The sequence below is a fragment of the Rhamphochromis sp. 'chilingali' genome, assembly GCF_963969265.1.
Source record: "Rhamphochromis sp. 'chilingali' genome assembly, chromosome: 1".
In the NCBI taxonomy this organism is placed as follows: Eukaryota; Metazoa; Chordata; class Actinopteri; order Cichliformes; family Cichlidae; genus Rhamphochromis; species Rhamphochromis sp. 'chilingali'.
In genome coordinates this window covers 38,936,263-38,959,637 of record NC_137929.1, presented here as the reverse complement: position 1 = coordinate 38,959,637, position 23,375 = coordinate 38,936,263, and the positions used below count along the sequence as shown (strand labels likewise).

General features: G+C 41.9%; 1 protein-coding gene across 1 annotated transcript in view; it reads right to left on the bottom strand.

The window, feature by feature from the left end:
* Nucleotides 1–557: 557 nt before the first annotated feature.
* LOC308408021 (Fc receptor-like protein 5) overlaps nt 558–23,375 on the bottom strand; it is a gene marked incomplete at its 3' end in the record, with an annotated part of 174,560 nt that continues 151,742 nt past the window's right edge. The window contains exons 7-11 of the mRNA XM_080900071.1: nt 17,745–18,008; nt 17,344–17,622; nt 1,173–1,436; nt 772–1,050; nt 558–601 (exon numbers count right to left, since the gene is read on the bottom strand). Of these exons, the coding sequence (XP_080756197.1) occupies nt 558–601; nt 772–1,050; nt 1,173–1,436; nt 17,344–17,622; nt 17,745–18,008 (1,130 nt within the window). The remainder of the gene's footprint in view (nt 602–771; nt 1,051–1,172; nt 1,437–17,343; nt 17,623–17,744; nt 18,009–23,375) is intronic.

The window sequence follows — 23,375 nt, the reverse complement described above, 5'->3', positions numbered from 1 at the left end:
TCGGATGAGAGGTGAAACGTCTTCAAGTAACTTAAAGAAGTCCAGACGCTTTTCTTTGCAAGCTCCTTTGACTACGATGACCTGGATGACTGAGAACCTTCACAGACAGGTTGGTCAAATCCATAATTCTTTAGGTTTTAGAGAACAAGACTTAGAGACTCTCTGAGGGTGAGAGTTAGACGAGACTCGATAAAAGATATGAGAAGCTAAGCAGGAAAGATAAGGGAGGGAGAAAAATGTGACCGCCTCCGTCAGAGCCAAACGAGAAATGTTTTTGATTCTTTAAGGTTCTGTTATTTATTGTTTTTTCATGGTTTCACCTTTTGTATTTCTAGTTCCCTTTGTTATTCTTTAGGACTTTTTGTATTAAATCCAGTCATGTTTGTGTATTTTATTTTAACAAATGGCAGTGTTTTAACAGATGACAGCCAGGATGACTTTTTCTTACTTATAAAATTGTAGATTTGCTGCAATTTGTTGAAAATTATTATTATTATTATTATTATTATTATTATGATTAATATTATTATCTCTGTTTATTTCTGTCATTATTGTCCTCAGGGGATGGAGCAGCAGGTCAGCATTGGCGTCTCTATACCAGCTGAAAGTTCGTGACACAAAGTGGTGACAAACTGTCTACAATGAGGCTACTATCAGCTGCAGCTCTTTGTCTGACTAACAATGTAACATGCTTTGTAGACCATTGAATTCATCCTGTGCTGACCATTATGACATTTGTCAAATGGAGATCACACAACAAACATGACTTACTTGATGCTGACAATGTGAAGGCTTCACTCCACTCTGTTGAAGAATATGAGTCATCTCTGCGTCGACTCTTACACATGTAGTCTCCACTGCTGGACTCAGACACTCTGAATGTCACATCATTATTGTGTGTCCACTGTGTGGGTGTCCTGGGTCCTCTCCATTCATACTCCCACTCGGTGGTTTCACCTCCTTCCTGCACCTCACATGTCAGAGTGATCGTCTCACCTCTGAATATCTGAGGCCAGTTGGGTTGTTGTTTTACAACAACTTTATTGGAAACTGTTTACACATATTAACAGTTGAGATACAAACAGAAACATGAAATCAACACAGAAAACTTAACATTGTATGTTTGATAATCATGAGTGAATGTATATTTCAAACTAAATGACTGAACTCACAGGTTTTCTCAATGGTGACATCATCACTTATATCAGTGTAGTAAACTGGGTTTCCTCTTGTTCCTCTGCAGCTGTAGATTCCTCCTTGAGATACTCTGATATCTCTGTTTTGTTGATCTCTGATTTGAACATCAGAGGTTCTTTGGATTCGTCCAAACCACTCATACTTCCATCCATCAGAGCTCTGCACAGAGCAGGTCAGTGTCACACTGCCCCCTACTGGTATGATTGTTGTTCCTGCTGTCAATGTGGCCCTGGGTTTGTCTAATGTTATGAAAAAAAGGTAAATATATACATTTTTCTCTGCACTTTAAGACAATTAGATTTTCTGTTGCTGAATTGTGTCTATGTCAACATGATGCCAAAGCTGCAGTTACTTGTACATCACAAACTAAGCAAGCACAGTAAAACTATTTGTTCATTTTCTGGCCTGAAGAAGTCACACTGAATGTAAACTAATGCAATTCACTGTTGAAGGAACAATGATGGGTTAAGAGTGATATGTTTGGTGTTTGGTTTATACTGTATAATAGAAAGAAGTCACCTTTTATGAAGGTTTTTGTCACGGTCCTGGGTCTTGTGGAGAGCAGGGAAATTATTTCATTGTTATCTTTTATTTCATTTATATCTTTTATTAAGTTTTTAGTAGAGGTTCTTGATTAAAACATTTATTCAACATAGTACATGTAGTTTCAGTTAGGTCGTTACACATAAGGATGAGCCTCTGTTCTGGTGAAAGGTCAGAAGTGCAACGGGTGAGATGAGAGAGCATTTGAGGACGACATCTACACACACACACACACTCAGTTAGAGAGAGTCATTTATAGGTGAGAGGTTAGTTATGTTTGCTCGCAACTGTGAAAGAGGAACAATTTCTTGTTGTCTCTGCAAAAAGACGAACAGTTTCCAGACGAGAACTGGAAGTCAAAAGGTTGACCGGAAGAACCGGCCATGAAAACAGAAGATGATGTTCTTTCGAACTGTGTTAAAAGTCATTGTGGTTTTGACCACAATGTGGTTCCCCAGTTGCACCAAGGCCGATCAGCAAGCACTCCAGCGGGTGGTGAAAGAAGCTGGCAGAATTATTGGAACAAGTCTGCCAGAGGTTAGTAATATCTTCCCCACTCGCTGTCTGAGGAGGGTGCACAGTATTCTGCGGGACCAACATCACCCTGCGCGCCACCTTTTCCACCTGCTGCCCTCGGGGAGAAGGTACAGGTCTATACAGGCCAGAACATCCAGACTGGCCAACAGCCTGTATCCACAGGCTGTGAGGCTCCTGAACTCTCTACCCCCCTTTCACGGACGATAACCATATCCAACTTCTTAATAGCACTGAACTGGTCTGCATTGGTGCATCATATCATCATATTTTCATATCATATCATATTTTTAGTTAGTGAGTAGTTAGTAGATAGTCATCTCTCTCTTAAATAGATAACTATCATATCTGACATCATATCTTACAGTACAATAATATTGAATGGGTTGCATTGTTGTACTTTGTCATGTTTCTCAGGTCTTTGTCTGAATTTTTTATGAACATCACTTGTCATGTTCTTATGTTGTTGCTAAGGATTGTCTTATTGCACTGGAGTCACACTGGGTTAAATACTTACACTTGGGCTTTAAGGGGTATTTATTATTTTCTTCATTATTTTATTTACGGGTTGTACGGAAGCCCCAAACGCAATTTCATTGTTCTCTGACAATGACAATAAATACTTAACTCTAACCTGACCTATGTATGAAATTGATCTGACGTATGATGGGGCGTCATTAATCAAACCCTGATGGTATAAATATCTGCTTATGCTTTGATTAAGTTGAAGATCAGCCCTGTCTGCGAACGGAACTGGTCTTCCCATGCGTGTATTCATTAAAATCAATTGTCTGACCAAGCTCCTCTGGACCTGGTTGTTTGTACTCTCCTCCTCAATATTTGAACCTTAACATTTGGGGACTGGGTGACGCCTCGTCTGGGGATCCTCAGCCCTTCCCATGAGGGTGGCACGGATGCCCCTCCGGTGGTCCTCCTTGGGCTCTCGCACTCTGAGGCCTCTGGATGTCTGGGGCCTGGATCTCCTCCATGCATGCTTCATGCCCTGGGGGACGGGGCTATGGCTCGCTACATCCTCTTGCAGACCATTACATGTGGAAACCATTTGAATACAAGCGCGTTGATCCACACAGGTGTGCACACGGGTGTTCACTGCTCGTAGACTTAAATTACACCTTTCTTGGCTGCTACTTCAAAGCACATTGTGCGCTGTCTGTCCTGCGTGCTGCACAACAACATTGAATATTTAGTATTTACTGCTGTTTACACTTAGCTAGATTAATGCGATGGTGTTGTGTTTAGTATGTTGCTTTGGTTGGTTTTTTTTTTTTTGCTTGTTTTCTATTCTTCTTCTCTCAACAGGTGATCCAGGAGATTTTTTTTTCCTCCCCCCCTTTCTCACTGTCTCTCTCCCCTTCTGTTTTTCTTTTCCTTCCTCTTTCTTTCTCCCTTTCCTATCCCTCACTCATGTCTGTCCCGTCTGTAACATCTGAAAATAAAATATAATAAATAATCAAAACAAAGGTCGATCAAATGGACCAATACGGCAATGCCACGATGATCCATTTGGCAAAGTAAATCCATTGGGTATCCTTGTTGGTCTTCAGACAACAATTCTGACGGCTAAAGAACCAAATGGGACAGGCAAAAAGAAGAAGAAAAAAAAAACTAAAATAACATTTGGGGGCTTCGTCCGGTGGTTGAGGAGGGAGAGAGTTGGAGGTGTAGACGGAGTAATCTGGGGTCCAAGGTGGTCGGACGGGCAAACACGAGTGCCAGTGGTCGAAGTGAGTGGGCATAAGCCGGCTTATCCAAAGGTAAGGCACTACCTGTTGAATTATTTCCAAAGTGTGCCAAATTGGACATTACAAATTAAAGTCTACTCACTGAAATTACTGGTGAATGTCTGCTTTGATTTTGATGAGAATCTCATAACAGTACTGAGGATTTAAAGCAGTTGGATTGCTAAAAATGATTGAATGTGGTTGGACCGCTAAAGGATTTAATACGGTTGGACCGTGGAAAGCAGTTGGACTGCTCAATGATTTTAGTATGTTAGGGAATTTGGTTATTGTTTGGGGTGGAGCCCCTAATTGGTTAGAAGGTTGGACCTGCTTCAGTCTTACACTTTTTTGGGTGTTTTACTGTTGTTCCAAAGTATTATAAATTATCGAAGAACGCCAGTTGGACTGGTAGGAAGCGCATAGCCCGGAGTTTACGCTCCCTCCTTGTCGTGGACACGCGACATTGACCTCTCGGCGAAGAGGGTTAGTTCAGTGTGGCTTAACTGTGGGGTACAGGGCATTCTGGAATAAGCTAGTGGTTGGACCACTTTACCGTTTGGAACGGTAATCTGCGCTTTTTTGGGCAGCAAAGGTTGGACCTTGGGTGTTGGACACTCTTAAATTGAGTTAGAGATTTTAGAGATGAGGCCAGAAACTGTTGGACAGATACTGGTTAATTGATCACAAAAAAGTTGGACTTTATCGGTTGGACCATTAACTTAAATTTGTCAAAATTGGTTAGGCGCTAAAGCTGTCGGGCCTGACAGTGGTTGTAAATATAAGACGTCTTTGTAATATAAAATAAGAGAGTTTGGTGTGAGAGGAGGCTGTGTGTCGAGTCAAGAATGCACTGACTGTGTGCTGCTATTTTTGGATGGTGTGTGAAAATGCAAATTAGTAAGAAGTGAACTGTTTAAACGATAGTTGGGTTTACAAATAGTGGTGGAAAGATTGTTGAATGTGTGTTTAAGACGACATTTATGTTTATTAGAGGGCTATAAATAAAGTTTTGAGTTGCCGTAGTGGATGTATAGTAATTGACTGAGTTTTGATATATATATATATATATATATATATATATATATATATATATATATATATATATATATATATAAATAAATATAGTGAGTGCACTGTATATATTTAAGACTAACATATTACTTTCAGTAGTAACTTCTCGCCAGCAATAAATGCTGGTGTGTTTTATTTTTTCAATTTCTTGTGTGTGCTGTGAGAATTAATAGAGGTTTCAATTGTTTTTTTTCTTTTTGACTTGCTCTTTCTGATTATGAAAGGCATGTCTAAAATACTCTTAGGAAAGCGTGTTTTGAGTTATATTCCTCAACTCTTGTCACAGTTTAAGTGTGTGAATGCCGTGAGTAGTAGGTTTTGAGTGATTGGGTGTGATTTATACAAAATAATAAAAAATAATAACACTATGAAAGTTGATAGTAGAAGTGCAGAAGTGGAAGTGTGAGAGAAAAGGCGGTGTGTGTGTGAGACGATTCCTGAAGTCTGAAAGAGCTCTGCTGAGCACGCTGAAGACTGTGATGTGAATGCTGACAAATGCAAAGAATTTAGTATATTTAAAAGAGTGTGTGCGTGAAATAAGGGTGCATTGTTTTTAGATCAAGATTTAGTAAAACTAAACAGTTTGATTAGGTTGTAAAATAGGAAAGAGAAACCAAAAATATTCCTCTGAGTGCTGTGTGTGTGTGACAGGAAATGGTGTGTGTGACAGGAACTTTGCATGCCCATAGAAGGAGAGTGACTGTGACGAGTGAGCACCCAGAGAGAGAGATGAGTTAGACTCTAGCCAAATGAAGCGAATGGAGGTTTTAAGAAAAGAAATGAAAAGGATATTAATGGTATGCTTTAGTGTGTCAATACAGGTGGACTTTTTTCAACCTAGAACCTTGAGTACAGCAGCAAAACCATAAAACATAATTGGAAGGAAAACAGGCCAGATTTTGGCTTAAAATTTTACAGCTTGACCTTGCACTTGTCCCCATCCTGAGAAGAAGCTCAAAGGACAGTTAATCTCCTGATGAAGACCAACAGAACATCGTGGACTTCAAGAATTAACAGCAGGCAAAAGGCAGTGCAACTGAAACTAAACTGACGAGAGCAGCAGCATGTAAAGAACTACGTGATGAAAACATGCACTGTGAATTACAGGCTGGGCAGCTGAACTGTGGGAAAGCACTGGACACTGATTTTCAGATCTGCCATGCTTGGAGTAATCTCGAAAGAGACGACTGGAAGGATCAACAGAGAAAAAGAAACCACGTGATGAAACATGCACGGTGAACTGGAGGCTGGTAAGAACAGTGTGACATGACTGTTTAAAGGCACTGAATGTGATATTTTGCCAGGCTGGGACTTAATCCAAAAGGAAAATACTGAAGAGAAACAGAGAAGAAACGGACTGTGTTTGCTGGAGAATTCAAGACAACAAAAGGACACTGAGAGAAGAGGACAGGGACCAGTGAGAGGTGAAGCCGGACGAGTTCAACTGCGAGAATACAGGGTAAAGAGGATTGAAATGAAAGCCTGAACTCATGATGGTTTAGAGATGTCCACCGTCACAAACAGAGAGGTAAACGAAAATAGAAAACACACATACACAAATTGTTACGTGTGAAATTATTTTTGGAAAAAATCAGAAGTGAGATGGGTTTGAATTAAGAAATCAGTGAAAAGATGCATGAATTAAACCTGACTATAACATACAGAGGCAATGAAGAAAGCAGCTTACACTCACTGAACAAAAATACATAGGAAACGCAATGAAGACCTGCTTACACTTATACACATAACATAAGTTGGTATCTCTGACCAGAGAGAGGGAAACGGGTAGTTTAAGTACTCATGATAATAATGAAAATGTCTCAAGTGTGTTTCTTCAGGGGTGAAACAGACCTGGATCAATTCTCCACATGCAGCGGTCGGAAGAAACCTATAGGGTAACATGACTGGACATGTTAAGGCAAGTTTCTGGTTGAATTGTTCACAGCGCCATGTCTCCATAAACCTGACAAGTGGGCCCTAACTTCTGGCTGAGGACAAGGAATGCTGTTATTTAAGGTGGGAACTTAAAATTTGGGTTAGCAATTTTGGGAAAGAGAAAACTGACGGCTTAAGTGGAGAATTGTGGAGGAGTCTGAAACACTGCAGAAGCAACATATGCCAATTCACATATACAAGCAGAAAATGCATTAACCTTACAAGGACAAGCTCGTGGAGATTAATGCATAGACATTGATTAAACCTGGCTAAGAACACAAACATACGCAATGAAGATCAGCTTGCTATTTGTATGAGTGATAGAATGGTGTGAATGTTTAATAAAATACATTTGAGTTTGAAGTTGAGGAATAACTCAAAGAAGCTATATGATAAAGGGAGTGAGTTATGGGAAAACATAGGGGTGATTAAAGTAGTTTTAAAAGAGTGACTTAGGAGTGCTCTCGTACTGAGTGATCAAAACCAGTGATCACGGTAGAAAGAAATAAAATAATTCAATAAGGTGGTAATGTTTAAACATATGTTTCTCTTGTTACGGCAACTTCTTGAGAGATGACTCAGTATGCAAATTAGCTGGAGTGAGTGGTGACGAAGAAGCTTCCTGTGTGTGTGTGACTGAGGCTTTCAGGAGAGGAAGCATAGCAGACTGTTCAGAAGTGCAGATTTGGATAGGAAATTTATAGTTTAGTGATGATATGTTGTTGTAAGGGGGTTAATATCTTATGCTGAATCTAAGTATGTTAAAGTGCATAAAGGGGGTGATTGTTGTGTGCAAATTGTGTGGTTTTAACAAGATTTTCGGTGTATTGAGGAGGTGAAATTATGTGAGTTGACCTGGGAGTGTCAGGACTCTGGTGGCAAAACTTTTGTGTGCTTAAGACTTTTGATGTTGTTGTGGTGATGGGTTGATTCTGTCAGGGAGGTTCGGGTTGTTTTTGTTTTAATAGAGGGAGTTTTAGTAAACATGGACATGTCTAAGAGGGGGCCCATTATTTTTGTAGCAGTGCACTTAGAGAAAACCTGTCAGGTGATTTTGTTTTGTGCTTTGATGAGCTAATAATCAGCTCTCTTTTTTCTCATTTTTGTTCTAAGCAGGCCTGCAACAGTGAATAACAGCGCTGACAAATTCTCGGGGAGAGCAAATATAAGGTGGGCTTTCCAGATTACAACTGGCTGAGGAGAAAGCTACCTGTGGGGACTGATGAGGTCGTAAGTCCCTGTCTAAAAGGATTGTAGCGATTCAATCCAGTCCAAAAGCATAAAGAATTATTTTACTATGACAAAATAAAACAAATGAATGAGCTCATTTTGCTGAGGGTGGAGAATCTGATCATTTGCGCGGGAGGCTCCACTATTAGCAAACAATATGGTGTGAATGCATGTGAGTGGATGTGTGTGACTGGATGAAGGTGGGGATGAATAAATGTGGTCAAACAATTTGCTTTTACCAGAGAAAATTTCTGTTTTATTGACTGGGATTAGATTATGGGATTATAGTATATTGTTGGGAGAATGCCAAATGCTAAAGGGGAAACATTTTTTGATATAACTCATGTTACCATTAATTGAAGAAACACATGACTGATAACTGTTCTGTTTTAAGTTTATTTTTATGACATAGATTGGATCATGAGTGGGGAAAACTGAGCATTTTTAGTTTTGACACATGAAATGTGTCAAAATAAGGGGGGGATTTAAGGTTTAATAATTTAATTGTTTAATAATTTGAAATGGGTTTAAGGATCATTTTAGGACTTTTTGGGGTTTTTGGTCATTTGGATATGGTAAAACTGAAGCAGAAATTGTTATTTTTGTTATTTTTATGTTAAGGTTAAAGGATTAAAGTGAACTGAATCCTGTTTAGAAGATACAATGCCAGTGTTTTAAAGCTGTATACAAATCTTAGAGGGAAATTGTGGGACACGTTGACAAAAAGATATGCTTTGGGGAAAACTAGTGAAGGTTGTAGGAGTAGAAAAGGTTTGATTTCTTTTTGATTTCTAGAAGAAGTGGTTATAATGTAGGCTTACACATACATATATTACATAGATTTATTTTTAGGATAAAGGGGAGAGCTTATACGTAGAAATGATTTTTTACATATTGCGATTGTGCTAATTAACAGAGTTGATGCCCAGCGTATTGAAGGTTGTAAGCTTCACTGAGCACGATGTCTCAGCTGATATATTGAGGGTGACTGGAGCATAGAAGGCCGCACATGCTTACAAACACATAGAATTGATAAACCTGTCAGGCCAGAGGCCTGAAATTCATTTAGCTTTTAACTGAACTTGAGCTGGCCCTGTAATAAGTGACAGAAAGAGGGACTGAATGGGAGTTTCTTGCTTTAAAGAAGGACCAAAGGAAGGAGAGCATATAGTTTGGTTAAATCTGATAAACTAGAATTAGAAGGTATTGTTACATTAAAATGAGCAAAATGAAATAAAAAGGCTATACTAAAAAACAGGTTATAACATAGGAAATGTGAGGTTAAAATGAAGTTAGTGTTAACACACAGGAATTGTTTCAAGGCAGCGTTTAGCTATGATAAAATGTATGCATGAGTAATTGCTTATATGTTTAAACATAATTGATTAGAGTGGTTGTTTTCTTTTGGAGCTTTTAGTAGAATAGGCGCTTATAATGATTTTCTTGTTAAAAAGGTGACTTTAGGTCAGAGTGGAGGCACTTGCAGCAGCGACAGTTTGTGTACAGGATGTTGATGATCAGATAAGGGAAAATAGAGCGAGCAACCGGACGTGAAAGCAGCGCTTTAAGAGTTTAAAATGATGAGCAACGTTGAAGAATATATATAAATAGAAGTTAAAAAGTCAGGAACATAATTAGGATCATGCTTTTGATTAAAGAGTCCCGAATATGATAAGTTAGGGAGGTGCAGGAAAAGGTGTTTTGTTTCCTTTACAGAAGATCTCGGCGACCACAGGGGGGTGAGGATGCTGGAGGCCCGAGGCCTGATGGACCACAAGAGAGGGACGCAGAAAAAAACCTAATCTTACGCATGGAGTGTTCTCGAGTGGGAGCTGGTGTTTATTACTGGACCAATTAGATGACATGAGGTTGTTGTCTGATTTGCTGAGCCAGAGGACGGCTAGAGAGGGTCAGAGCAATGACACAAGTAAAGTGTGGTGACCCTCTGAAGAGGGTCACCAAGAGAGGGAGTGTGGAGAGCAGGGAAATTATTTCATTGTTATCTTTTATTTCATTTATATCTTTTATTAAGTTTTTAGTAGAGGTTCTTGATTAAAACATTTATTCAACATAGTACATGTAGTTTCAGTTAGGTCGTTACACATAAGGATGAGCCTCTGTTCTGGTGAAAGGTCAGAAGTGCAACGGGTGAGATGAGAGAGCATTTGAGGACGACATCTACACACACACACACACACTCAGTTAGAGAGAGTCATTTATAGGTGAGAGGTTAGTTATGTTTGCTCGCAACTGTGAAAGAGGAACAATTTCTTGTTGTCTCTGCAAAAAGAGGAACAGTTTCCAGACGAGAACTGGAAGTCAAAAGGTTGACTGGAAGAACCGGCCATGAAAACAGAAGATGATGTTCTTTTGAACTGTGTTAAAAGTCATTGTGGTTTTGAACTGACCTATGTATGAAATTGATCTGACGTATGAAGGGGCGTCATTAATCAAACCCTGATGGTATAAATATCTGCTTATGCTTTGATTAAGTTGAAGATCAGCCCTGTCTGCGAACGGAACTGGTCTTCCCACGCGTGTATTCATTAAAATAAATTGTCTGACCAAGCTCTTCTGGACCTGGTTGTTTGTACTCTCCTCCTCAATATTTGAACCTTAACAGTCTCCTGACCCAGCGTTTTTAGTTCTTTGTGATGTTTGTATTATTGTACTTGTGTGAGTTATTCTATGGTTTCTAGTTTCGATCCCTTGCCCTTCATGTTTCTCTGTGTCCCCTCTGTTCTGTGTAGTCTGTGTCTGCATGTTTGAGTTCCCCTCTGTGTCTTTCGGTTCTTAGAGTCCTCTGCCTTATGGTTTATGTCTCTGTGTTTCTTAGTTGCTGTCTCCACTGTGTCAAGTTCGCGTCTCTGTGTGATCCTTCCTGTTTTACTTTGAAGGTCCGTGTCTTATGTGAATGTGTCCTGCTTTGCTTGTCTCGTCAGTCCTGATTTCTCCCAGGTGTCCCCTCCTTCTGTGTCTCATTCCCCTCGTTACTCCCCAGTGTATTTAAACCCTGTGTTTCTCTGAGTCAGTGTCGTGTCGTCCCTCATGCTGTGTGGATCTCCCTGTGTCTCGCTGTGAGTTCTTAGTTTGTTGTTTCCCAGTTTAGTTTAGTTTGTATGTTTGTCCTACCAGCAAATAAAGCTGTGATTTTTGAGTTCATCCCCTGAGTCTGTGAGTCTTGCATTTTGGGTCCAACTCCTGCCTGCCGCACAGCGATTCATGACAGTACGACGCGACCAGACATGGACCCAGCAGGCTCCTCCCGGGAAAGCGATTTGGCCCGCATCTTCAGCCTGTGGGAGCGAGTTTCCCACGCCTCGGACATTAAAACAATGTCCATTGGGATAAACGCCATCGAGGCAATTCTCAAGGGGAATCCCCATCTTCGCGAGCTCTCAGGATTTTCGGGCCTACTGTCCAATCTGCAGAAAGCCAAGGAGACAGTACAAGCTCGCGAGCTCGTCATACCGCAACAGCGACCGCCACAATCGGGAAACATTTCCACGCCGCTGCCACTGAACTCCTCTCCATCCACCCTCCACTCTGACTGTCACTCACCCGCTGCTTTTCTCGCAGCAATGTGGTCGAAGGATGAGGAGCCGGCCGTGACCTCTCCGTCGTTGCCAGTTTCCTCCATCCCCGCACCTTCGGCTTCCCGAAGAAAATGGCGCTCACGCCGCCGACACCCACCGCCACAGCCGGACCCCGAGACTTCTGAGTTGCCAGCTGTAGTGAGTGGAAGGGACAATCAAGAGTTTCCTGACTTTGGGACTGTTTATTCCGGGGCTGTGTTTTTTCACTTAGCTGCCCAGCCAGAAGCGCTAGCTCCGTCTCCTGTGTCCCCGCTAGCACAGTCATTAACTCCACCACAAGCTCCATTTTCACCTCTACCTTCGCTTCAGTCATCAGTTCGGTCTGCCACTCAGTCGCCCTTAGCTCCATCATCCACACTACCACCTGTTTCCCTTCCACCACAACCATCACTACACCCAGCCATTCAGGCTGCTACTCAGTCAGTCATTCAACCCATAGCCCTGCCGTTAATACACTCTGTAGCTGAGCCATTAGCCGCCCGACCCGCAGCCAATTCAGCCACTCCTCCACCCATTACACCTCCACTACAACCGTCACTGCAGTCTCCAGCTCAGGCCCCTGCAGCTCGGCTTTCCCCAGCTCAGTCCCCTGCAGCTCGGCTTTCCCCAGCACAGCCTCCCTTAGCACAGTCTCCAGTGTCCCCAGCGCAGCCTCCCTTAGCACAGTCATCCGCTCAACCACCAGCTCCGCTTTCTCCCCAACCGTCAATACTACCTCTAGTTCATTCTCCTGTGCAGTCATCCACTTCACCACCACCAGTAGCTCAGCTCCCACTCTCGCCCGTGTCTCCAGTAGCTCAGCTCCCACTCTCTACTCAGTTAGCTGCCCAGCAGCCACTCTCTGCTCAGTCTCCTGTGTCGCCAGTTTTGCTCATTCACTCCATGCAGGGAGGTACCTTAATTTCTACTCAGGGCACTTTTCATGGTTTAGCCGCCGTTGGCACAGTTTGCCACTCCAGGGCTTCCCCAGAGGCTAGGTCTCAGTCCCCAGCTGATTCTGGACCCCTGCAGTTTAAACAGCCCCCTAAGAACTGCACCATGTTAGCATTGCCTGGGCAGAGTCAGTGCTCGGTGCAGCGCCAGTTGTCCTCATGTCCGCCAAAGGACTTCATGCCTGTTGGCTTTGTTTTGGCCTCCGCTGGAGGGTCCGAGGGACCGCTCCGGCCTCAGCCACCCATCTCCGCTGGAGGGTCTGAGGGACCACTCCGGCCTCAGCCACCCGTCTCCGCTGGAGGGTCCGAGGGGCCCGTTCAGCCTCCCGTCTCCGCTGGAGGGTCCGAGGGGCCCGTCCAGCCTCCTGCTGCTCCACCAGCGTCATCCACGCCGCCGCCAGCTGCAGCCTCAGTGTCTTCATCCTCGCCGGCTGCAGCCTCAGTGTCTTCATCCTCGTCGGCTGCAGCCCCCGTGTCTCCACCCACTCCGTCGCCTGGTCCAGCTTCTGCTTCGGCTTCATCAGCGTCGCCTGGTCCACCTTCTGCTTCGGCTTCATCAGCGTCGCCTGGTCCAGCTTCCGCTTCATCAGCGTCGCCTGGTTGTAAGCTTCGCTTAGCGTCGCGAGTCTTCATCCGAGTCTTCATCCTCGTCTGGTCCGGCCTCATCCGAGTCTTCATCCCCGTCTGGTCCTGCCTCGCCTGGTCCTGTGCCCTCCAAGCCTCGGCCGGTACGCCTGTCGCTTGGGAGCCGCCGCCGCCTTCCACGCGGCCGGCCTCCGGCTCTGTTCTGCCGCCGCCGCCTTCCGCGCGACCGGCCCCCTGAACGGCTCCATCGTCTCCTTCGCCGCCGCCTTCCGCGCGGCCGGCCTCCTGAACGGCTCCATCGTCTCCTTCGCCGCCGCCGCTGCCTTCCACGCAGTCGGCCACCTGAACTGTTTCCTCGTCGCCGCCGTTGCCTTCTGCCCGGCTGGCCCCCTGGCCTGTTCTCTTTTTTTTGGACTCCTGTTTTGTTTTGGGGCTTTCTTGTGCTTCGGTGTTTTGTTTCGGGCCCTCCTTCCTGGACCCCCGCAGCCCACCCTGGTTGGGTTGTTTTCTGTTTTGGGCGGTTTTTGGGTTTTTTTTCTTTCGTCTTCTTGTGTTGGGCTGTCTGGGGCCAGCCCTTACGGGGGGGGTACTGTCACGGTCCTGGGTCTCCTGACCCAGCGTTTTTAGTTCTTTGTGATGTTTGTATTATTGTACTTGTGTGAGTTATTCTATGGTTTCTAGTTTCGATCCCTTGCCCTTCATGTTTCTCTGTGTCCCCTCTGTTCTGTGTAGTCTGTGTCTGCATGTTTGAGTTCCCCTCTGTGTCTTTCGGTTCTTAGAGTCCTCTGCCTTATGGTTTATGTCTCTGTGTTTCTTAGTTGCTGTCTCCACTGTGTCAAGTTCGCGTCTCTGTGTGATCCTTCCTGTTTTACTTTGAAGGTCCGTGTCTTATGTGAATGTGTCCTGCTTTGCTTGTCTCGTCAGTCCTGATTTCTCCCAGGTGTCCCCTCCTTCTGTGTCTCATTCCCCTCGTTACTCCCCAGTGTATTTAAACCCTGTGTTTCTCTGAGTCAGTGTCGTGTCGTCCCTCATGCTGTGTGGATCTCCCTGTGTCTCGCTGTGAGTTCTTAGTTTGTTGTTTCCCAGTTTAGTTTAGTTTGTATGTTTGTCCTACCAGCAAATAAAGCTGTGATTTTTGAGTTCATCCCCTGAGTCTGTGAGTCTTGCATTTTGGGTCCAACTCCTGCCTGCCGCACAGCAATTCATGACAGTTTTAATATTTCTTTTAGTTTTAAAAAAAACTTTATTTTTATCTGCAGTCGCTGTTATTACACAATAAAATGCATACATGATTGATTACAGCAGACTTTCCCAAAGTGTGGGGCCCGCCCCCCAGGGGGGGGCGCAGAGCCATGGCAGGGGGGGGGCGCGGTAAGAAAAGGAAAAAAACAAAACGCTTGGACACTGCTAGCACGGGGCGCCCACAGAAACGCAAAGCAGGAGATGAAGCATCGCTGAATATGTTTCCAAACCAACTTCATTCTAAGCCAAAGACTAGAAAATATGGTGAAGCATGTCTTCATTTTGGTTTCACCTGCACAAGTGCCAAGGTAGGTCTCCCCTGCAGAATTGGTTTTCCCTTCGTCGGGAGCAGCGCTGGGCTCTTCAAATTATGGACAAACAGTATCCCACATTCTTGATTTTTAGTTCACAAACACTTGTTGTAATGACTAACTACTCCTGACATTTTGGAGATGTTAGCTCTATATACAGTAAAGTTACAGCGGCATACAAATAATATCAGGCTGATCCTGCCACGATTTGCTCCCCCGTTCAAATCACGGACAAACAGTATCCCACAGCTGTTTATGTTTTTAAACCTATTTTGCACAGAGAGGCATTTTTTGAAAAATGTATTGATAGCAATGTTGAATATTATTACACGGAAGGGAAAAAAAAAACAAAACAACTACACGTAAAATAATCACACGGCGACGCCTCTGCCTTTGTAAATGGAGGGACAGTAACTGCGTGTAAAACCTGAAGACAGTCAGATTAACAGTAACAGTATTTCGTCTTGGTCTGCCATTCTGCAATTCATCTCATGTAAACAATAACGTGGCGCAAAGCCTGACGTGAAAAGAGGCACATACCTTTGACGTTGCCAGACGAACTCTGTATTCCTCGTCCGCAATAAAAGAGTTTTAAAAAATATCCGTTTTCGGTTATTCGAAACGCCGTTTACGTGTGGATGAAACAGCTGCGTTTTCAAAAATACCCGTGTAGGTGCGGACGTAGCGTAAAAGAGTTAGTAGTTTATTTTATTACTACCTGTCATTTATTGCAGGTTACTTGTATTTGCTTAATTGTTAACTAAATGTTTGAGGTGTGAAATAAACCGCAATGGAGCAAAATATGAGTGTGTGTGGTTGGAGGATGTGTTAGTACGCGTGTGTTTACACGTTTTTCGTGTAAAACAAAGGGGGGCCCAGCAAAAAAAGTTTGGGAACCACTGGATTACAGCATCTGTGAGCAAAATAACAGGTAAAACACAGCAGTCCTGGTTAAAGTTTCAAGTTTCACAGCATGAAAAAAGTTTCCATAACAACATTAATTAAAGATACTCCGTGTTTTATAGAAAGTCTGAATGTTTGAACACACAAATTATGAATAAATGCTACTAGATACACTGAAAAAGCAGGGAGGTCTTCCCTGACACAGCCGAAGACAGTAACTAACATCAAAATCTCACAAATCACACCGTAAATCAAACTCATCCATCACTTTTGCGATTCTACATTCTCTCTCTCTCGCTCTCTCTCACACACACACACACACTAAACTGGACCATCTCAAGGTTCTGTGAGTGAGTTTAAATGGATCAGTCTCAATATGCTCCCCTCCTGCTGGAGGTGACTGGTGGTGGTGATAATGGTAGTCATAGCAACAGTAACAATATTTTGTTATGTTATATTTTTAACTTCCTCCCTCGATTCTCCTCCATCTGCTGCTTTGCCCTGATGTCATTATTGGTGTGAAGCTGGTGTGGCTCCAACACCGAATATTTTCACTAAATTTTCAAATCTGATTGCTCATCATTTCTTTTTACATTATATTTTATATTTGTTGAGAGATTTTGAGTTTTGTGTTATGTTTATTTGTAGCTTCATTTAAAGGAAGAAGAGCTTGTGAATTGAACAATTGCAGGAAAAGGGAGTGAGACATTGTGTGCAGAAAAAATGTGCTGTGACAGCCAAAAAGCTACCTCCTGTTTCAACAGATAAGCTAACGGTCTCTCCTTTTAAGGAGATGTTATTTGAGTTCTGTACATGCCACACCTATTACTGTGAAAGCTTGTTTGAGTATAAATAAGGAACGTACTGGCGATTCCTCTGTGACACACACACAGTGCACACGTTGGTGCAGTGTCGGGGCATCGCCCATGTACATGTAAAATCTTTGAGTCTGTGTTTCTTTGCCTCCTAATAGTTTTCTCCTCACAATATTATATTTTATATATAATGTTTTTGATTCTTTAAGGTTCTGTTATTTATTGTTTTTTAATGGTTTTGCCTTTCGTATTTGCAGTTCCCTTTGTTATTCTTTAGGACTTTTTGTATTAAACCCCACCATATGTATGTGTTTTATTTTAACAAATGGCAGTGTTTGATTAAATGATGACAGGCCAGAATGACTTATTCTGTCTTCTAAAAATTGTAGATTTACCACTATTTGTTGGAAATTATTATTATTATTGTTATTATTATTATTATTATTATTATTATTATTATTATTATATCTATTTATTTCTGTCATTATTGTCCTCAGGTGATGGGGCAGCAGGTCAGCATTGGCGTCTCTATACCAGCTGACAGTTCATGACACAAAGTGGTGACAAACTGTCTACAATGAGGCTACTATCAGCTGCAGCTCTTTGTCTGACTAACAATGTAACATGCTTTGTAGACCATTGAATCCATCCTGTGCTGACCATTATGACATTTGTCAAATGGAGATCACACAACAAACATGACTTACTTGATGCTGACAATGTGAAGGCTTCACTCCACTCTGTTGAAGAATATGAGTCATCTCTGCGTCGACTCTTACACATGTAGTCTCCACTGCTGGACTCAGAAACTCTGAATGTCACATCATTATTGTGTGTCCACTGTGTGGGTGTCCTGGGTCCTCTCCATTCATACTCCCACTCGGTGGTTTCACCTCCTTCCTGCACCTCACATGTCAGAGTGATCGTCTCACCTCTGAATATCTGAGGCCAGTTGGGTTGTTGTTTTAAAACAACTTTATTGGAAACTGTTTACACATATTAACAGTTGAGATACAAACAGAAACATGAAATCAACACAGAAAACTTAACATTGTATGTTTGATAATCATGAGTGAATGTGTATTTCAAACTAAATTACTGAACTCACAGGTTATCTCAATGGTGACTTCATCACTTTGATCAGTGTAGTAAACTGGGTTTCCTCTTGTTCCTCTGCAGCTGTAGATTCCTCCTTGAGATACTCTGATATCTCTGTTTTGTTGATCTCTGATTTGAACTTCATAGGTTGTTTGGGTTCGTCTGAACCACTCATATTTCCATCCATCAGAGCTCTGCACAGAGCAGGTCAGTGTCACACTGCCCCCTACTGGTATGATTGTTGTTCCTGCTGTCAGTGTGGTCCTGGGTTTATCTGCAGATATGAAATAAGAAAATTATATAAACATGCACATTATTCCTTAAAATTGCATAAAACAAACAATCATACCTAATCTAATGCTAATGATCTTAACAGATCAGAAGCTTTTCAGTCAGTGACTCTGGGTAAATGGATACGCTCTAATGATATTATTGGATTTAGTCACATAGAGCCTGTTTGTCTGAGGTATCAAACTGTGACATCGTTTAGACACAACAGTGGAGGGTGAACCAAACACTGAAGACTGGAGAACCCCCAGAGTACTGTGAAGGACAGAAAAAATGTATTGCCCAACTTATACAAACTTCCTGGTGCTTTTCTCACGTCCCCAGTTCCACCTGTGCCCTGTGAAAGGGTATTTTCTAAAGCAGGTAAAATCATCTAAAAAATAAAGCTTAAATCCAGCACAGAGGAAAAGTTCTTTTTAAATAAAAATGGCTGAAATGTTGTCACCATGACGTGTTATGGTGACAACACTTAAGCCCATTCATTGTGGGGCGATCGTGGCTCAAGATTTGGGCGTTCGCCTTGTAATCGGAAAGTTGCCGTTTCGAGCCCTGGCTTGGATAGTCTCGTCCTTGGGCAAGACTCTTCACCCGTTGCCTACTGGTGGTGGTCAGAGGGCCATCACCAATGGGTGGATGACTGGTTGTGTAAAGCACTTTGGGGTCCTTAGGGACTAGTAAAGCGCTATACAAATACAGGCCATTTACCATTGTATAACCAGTATGAAACGTTAAGAATGTAACTACTGGCATCACAAACATCATTCATTAATTTATTCATTTCAAAGCATCACACATCATGTTGTCATTATGATCACACTGCCTGTGTTACATTTACTTGATGGTGCAGGAGAGCAATGATTCATTCAAAGTCCAGACCTCAGACAGACTGAAATGCATGAGGCCAAACATCTTTCCTGAAAATCTGCACCAAAGAACTGTTACATGATCTGCAGCAGACTGGTGAAACCACCCGTTGTGTAGCCCCTGATAATTGCAGTGTTTCATTTTGAAGCTTCAAATTATACCCTATTTCCCAGAATGCAACACTGCTCTATTTTAAAAAAGAGATGTTCACTTCCAGTGGAAACACAAATCCTTTAGAGATAAAGGAAAATCTAAACAGCTTCCTAAGAAAGTCAAAACTGGACGGACAAAAGTTTTTCTATAGTAAAGAAACTTTTTTGTACAATTTATAAACAGTAATCTGCATCCACATGTAAGACATGCATTGAAAAACATTTATTTATATTTCACAGAGAATCCATCCTCTGTTATTTGGTTTTTCATTATTTTTTTATACCCAAGTCATACATATGTATCTAGTTATTTTGTGTATTTATTTATTTAGTATTTGAAAGCTTTCATTTTCTTTGTAATCTTTGACTTCCCACACGTGTCACTTCCTGTAGTTTTGAAGGAGGCCCTGCTTGGGAGAGATGAGATTATGCTAATGATCCTGTTACAGAGAGGTAAAAGTGCTAAAATGGTTCAAATCTTGGTTGATGTATTCAAAGACACTGCTTCTTTTAAAGCTGTGCATGTAGAAGCCCAATCACATGAAGTTGCTGAACTGAATTTATTTTTATTTAACCCTTTAAAGCCGGTCAGAGCAGGCACGCTCCGTTTTGCTAACTATTTTTAAATCCCGTAGAACCGGAACCACATAAGCTAGCGCAATAATTTTTTTTGCATATGAAACTGGAGGAGTTGTACTTACATCTTATGCCATCAGCTTGTCCTAGGTCACGGTTTCCTTCCACATAAAGCTTTGCAAAAATTGCATAAAAAGCACTTGCAGGAACAAAAACATAATATTCCAGAAACGGGCTTTGCCGATCCGATCAGCTGTTCGGAACACTTCCTACATTGAAATAGATGTCAGTGCGATCTCATGTCCGCCATTACCTCCCTGAAACCGGAAGTGATGTCATTTTCGCGGAAAATGTAGTTTTTTACTTGTAGACCTTAAAAGCCTTTACTGGTGTTTTTAAAAATCATGTTTGACTTTATGACTTTCTGAATAGTTTCTGGGATTCTTAGAACTCAAATTGCACTGCTTTAAATAATTTATTTTTATGCACATGCTGTTTTCGCTGCAAATTTGCATCATAGGATTGTTTTTCGTTTTTTCTGTGTTGCAGCTTTAAGGCAGGGATGACTTGAGAGTTGCTTTCTCACTGCATATGCTTTATTTCACAATCAGATCGATAACAAAAACATACAGCAGCTCCTCTCCAACTCCTAGCCCTTGGCTGCAGTGGAAAAAGAACTCCAATCCCCTTCAAGGAACATACGTACAAAAGAGTTTTCCTGACACACCAATGAGGCGTTCAATGCCATCTTGTAAATATGAGTACTCTGGCAGAATAACAGTTCAAATGAAAAATACACCAGAACAAACAAGCAAACAAAAAAAGAAGTGTGGGGTACCTTTGAACCAATGAACAAAGTATAACAATTTATACTTTTTAACATAACCCGGCCCCGTCAATATGTGTATCTCTCACATCTGCAGTATATAAAAATTGGTGTATCTCAAAAATAAAACTATGAAGACACTCAAAATAAATTTCCTGTTGTTGTAAACTGTTTTTGCAACTTTTTTGTATTCACAGTTTTGGGGGATAAACCTCTTAAATTTCTCTAAGTAGAAATATATGTAAGAAAAACAAAAACGATTTTCAATTTTTTTGTAGTTTGTTGCACTTTTTTTGCAATTTATGTAGTTACTATGGTCTTAATGCATAAATATTATTAAAATTTGGGCTATAATGGTTGTATTGATGTACAGCAACTTGAAGTGCTCCCAAAAATGGCTCCACAGCATGTAAAAATATAAAGTGAGCTCTGGCGGACTTGGTCCTATGGTAGGTCTTAAAGGGTTAAACAGTGTTGGAGACAAACAAATAAACACAAATATGAGACCAGCTGGGATGCGGCATCACTCTGATCCTGTTGGAAACTTTCCACAGCAAAATTCCTCAGTTAGGACACAAAAGGAATGAATAAACATTTTTATCATCCCTGTGGCTGAAACTCCTCCTGCTGGCTGATTTAAGATGAAAACAAAAAAATATATATATTTTCTAAGAAAAGGTTGATTAACAAGAGTGAGAAGTTTGCAGTTTGAAATCCTAACAGAATAAAAACAGATGCAGAAATCTGGAATGAATGTTTTATGTTCACCTTCCTGTTCAGATCAATAATTTTAAAACAGATGAAGTCATTTCAAACATTTATCCACTGATTCAAATATATAAAATATATAAAAAAGGATAGAGTATGGAAGACCACAAGAGCCACGCACATCGAAATAAAGAATTCTGTGCTTAAATAATGAATTGTAGAATAAATTCTCCATTTGTAAATTCATTTTTGAATTCCAATTTAAACTGATTTTTAAAATGCTTTTTAAAATCTTTATTTCAAAAAACATTTTTGAATTCCAACTTAATAAATTTCATTTCAAAATCCTTTTTCCAATTTCATTTTAATAAACTGCATTTCAAAATCCATTTCCCTTTCCTGTTCACTCAGGGATTCAACTCTGGATTAGCTGCTGGATTAGCTGTTGGATTAACAACTTCATTTTAAAAATCCTGTGGCTATTCAAATTAGCCACACCGTGGCATGTAAGGAGCTCTCTGATTGGTTGGACAGCCACAGGCTGTCTGCCTGAATTTTTCTAGTTCATAGCTTCGCCCTGCTACGAAGCGTGTGTGCTTGTACAAAGGCCGTTCAGCCTCGGGATTTACACTCGGCTCGACACGGATATGTGAAGAATGAAGGGACCTTGCAGCGAAACGGAGAGCCCAACCTCTGACTGAATGCCCGTTTACTCAGTCTGACCACTTGTTGAAGGTAACGTGCTGACGTGGCTAACGCTACCATCACTGCACGTAGCCCCGTTATTTTAAGGTCATCTTAGCTTATGAAAGTTTTACGTCACAGCTGTACGAGCTCGCTACGTGTTTTATAAGCTTTATTTCACAAATAAAGCTGGAAGTAGAATGGTAAATGGCCAGTATTTGTATAGCGCTTTACTTAGTCCCTAAGGACCCCAAAGCGCTTTACATATCCAGTCATCCACCCATTCACACACACACTGGTGATGGCAAGCTACATTGTAGCCACAGCCACCCTGGGGCGCACTGACAGAGGCGAGGCTGCCGGACACTGGCACCACTGGGCCCTCTGACCACCACCAGTAGGCAGTGGGTTAAATGTCTTGCCCAAGGACACAACGACCGAGACTGTCGGAGCCAGGGCTCGAACCGGCAACCTTCCGATTACAAGACGAACTGCCAACTCTTGAGCCACGATCGCCCCTAAGAACCAGCACTGAGCCCTGTCACATTTACAGTGGAACCCCGACTTACAAATACCCCGTTTCACGAAAAATTCAAGTTACGAAGGCACTGAACGGCAATATTTCTGCCCTTGTTACGGCAAAATGCCCGAGTAACGAAATCCGCTGGCTCTGATTGGCTGAGCCTACAATGCCCACAATGCCTTCCGAATAATGTGACAACCCCTGGCTTCCATACTTGCGATTCACTGTTCCACTTGAACAACGTATTGTTCTAGTTATCAATTAGCCTATAGCCCATCGTTCAGTATCGCCTCACTCAAAACGCGCAATGGGTGCTTCGACTTACGAAAATTTTCGACTTACGAAAGACCCTTGGGAACGTATTAATTTCGTAAGTCAGGGTTCCATTGTATATAGTGTTAGAGCAATGGCTGCAACTATGGCGTTATTTTTGTGCCACTATTCTGAGCGCACGTAAAAAAAATTTGAAAGTGCAAGTGTTGCATTTTGAGGAGAAATTTATTTTGAGCGAAGAAAAGCTAAATTTGAGTGAACAAAATTCATTGCTGCGTGCAAAAAATGTATTTCAGTGTTTGCTATTATCCGCACACACACACACAATAGCAGCCCCTCTCGCTCAGTTTTTGCATTTGCGCTTGCTCGCAATGTGTTGCTTGCGCTCTCGACATTTCTGCCCGTGCGCGTTCAACTCTTTCTGTACACGGTTATATTTGTGCCACAAAACCAGCCAATCACAGACTTGGATGCAAAAAAATCTGATTGGCTGTTTTGGTCTCCAATCAGCTCGAAATGACGAAATGCAATATCCCAGAATCCATTTCGTCCAAAACTCAAACGAGGGAATGGCGGAGGAACACAGAGTGGCGGAGTTTGAAATATTACTCTTTCTGGGTCACAAAATAAACTTTTAAGATATTTTCATGCGAGAATGGTGCTGTGTAAACATCAAATATCTGCATGATTTATCAAGACATCACATATTTGAATAAGTGCTCTAATGTTTTCGGAGATGGCTCTTTC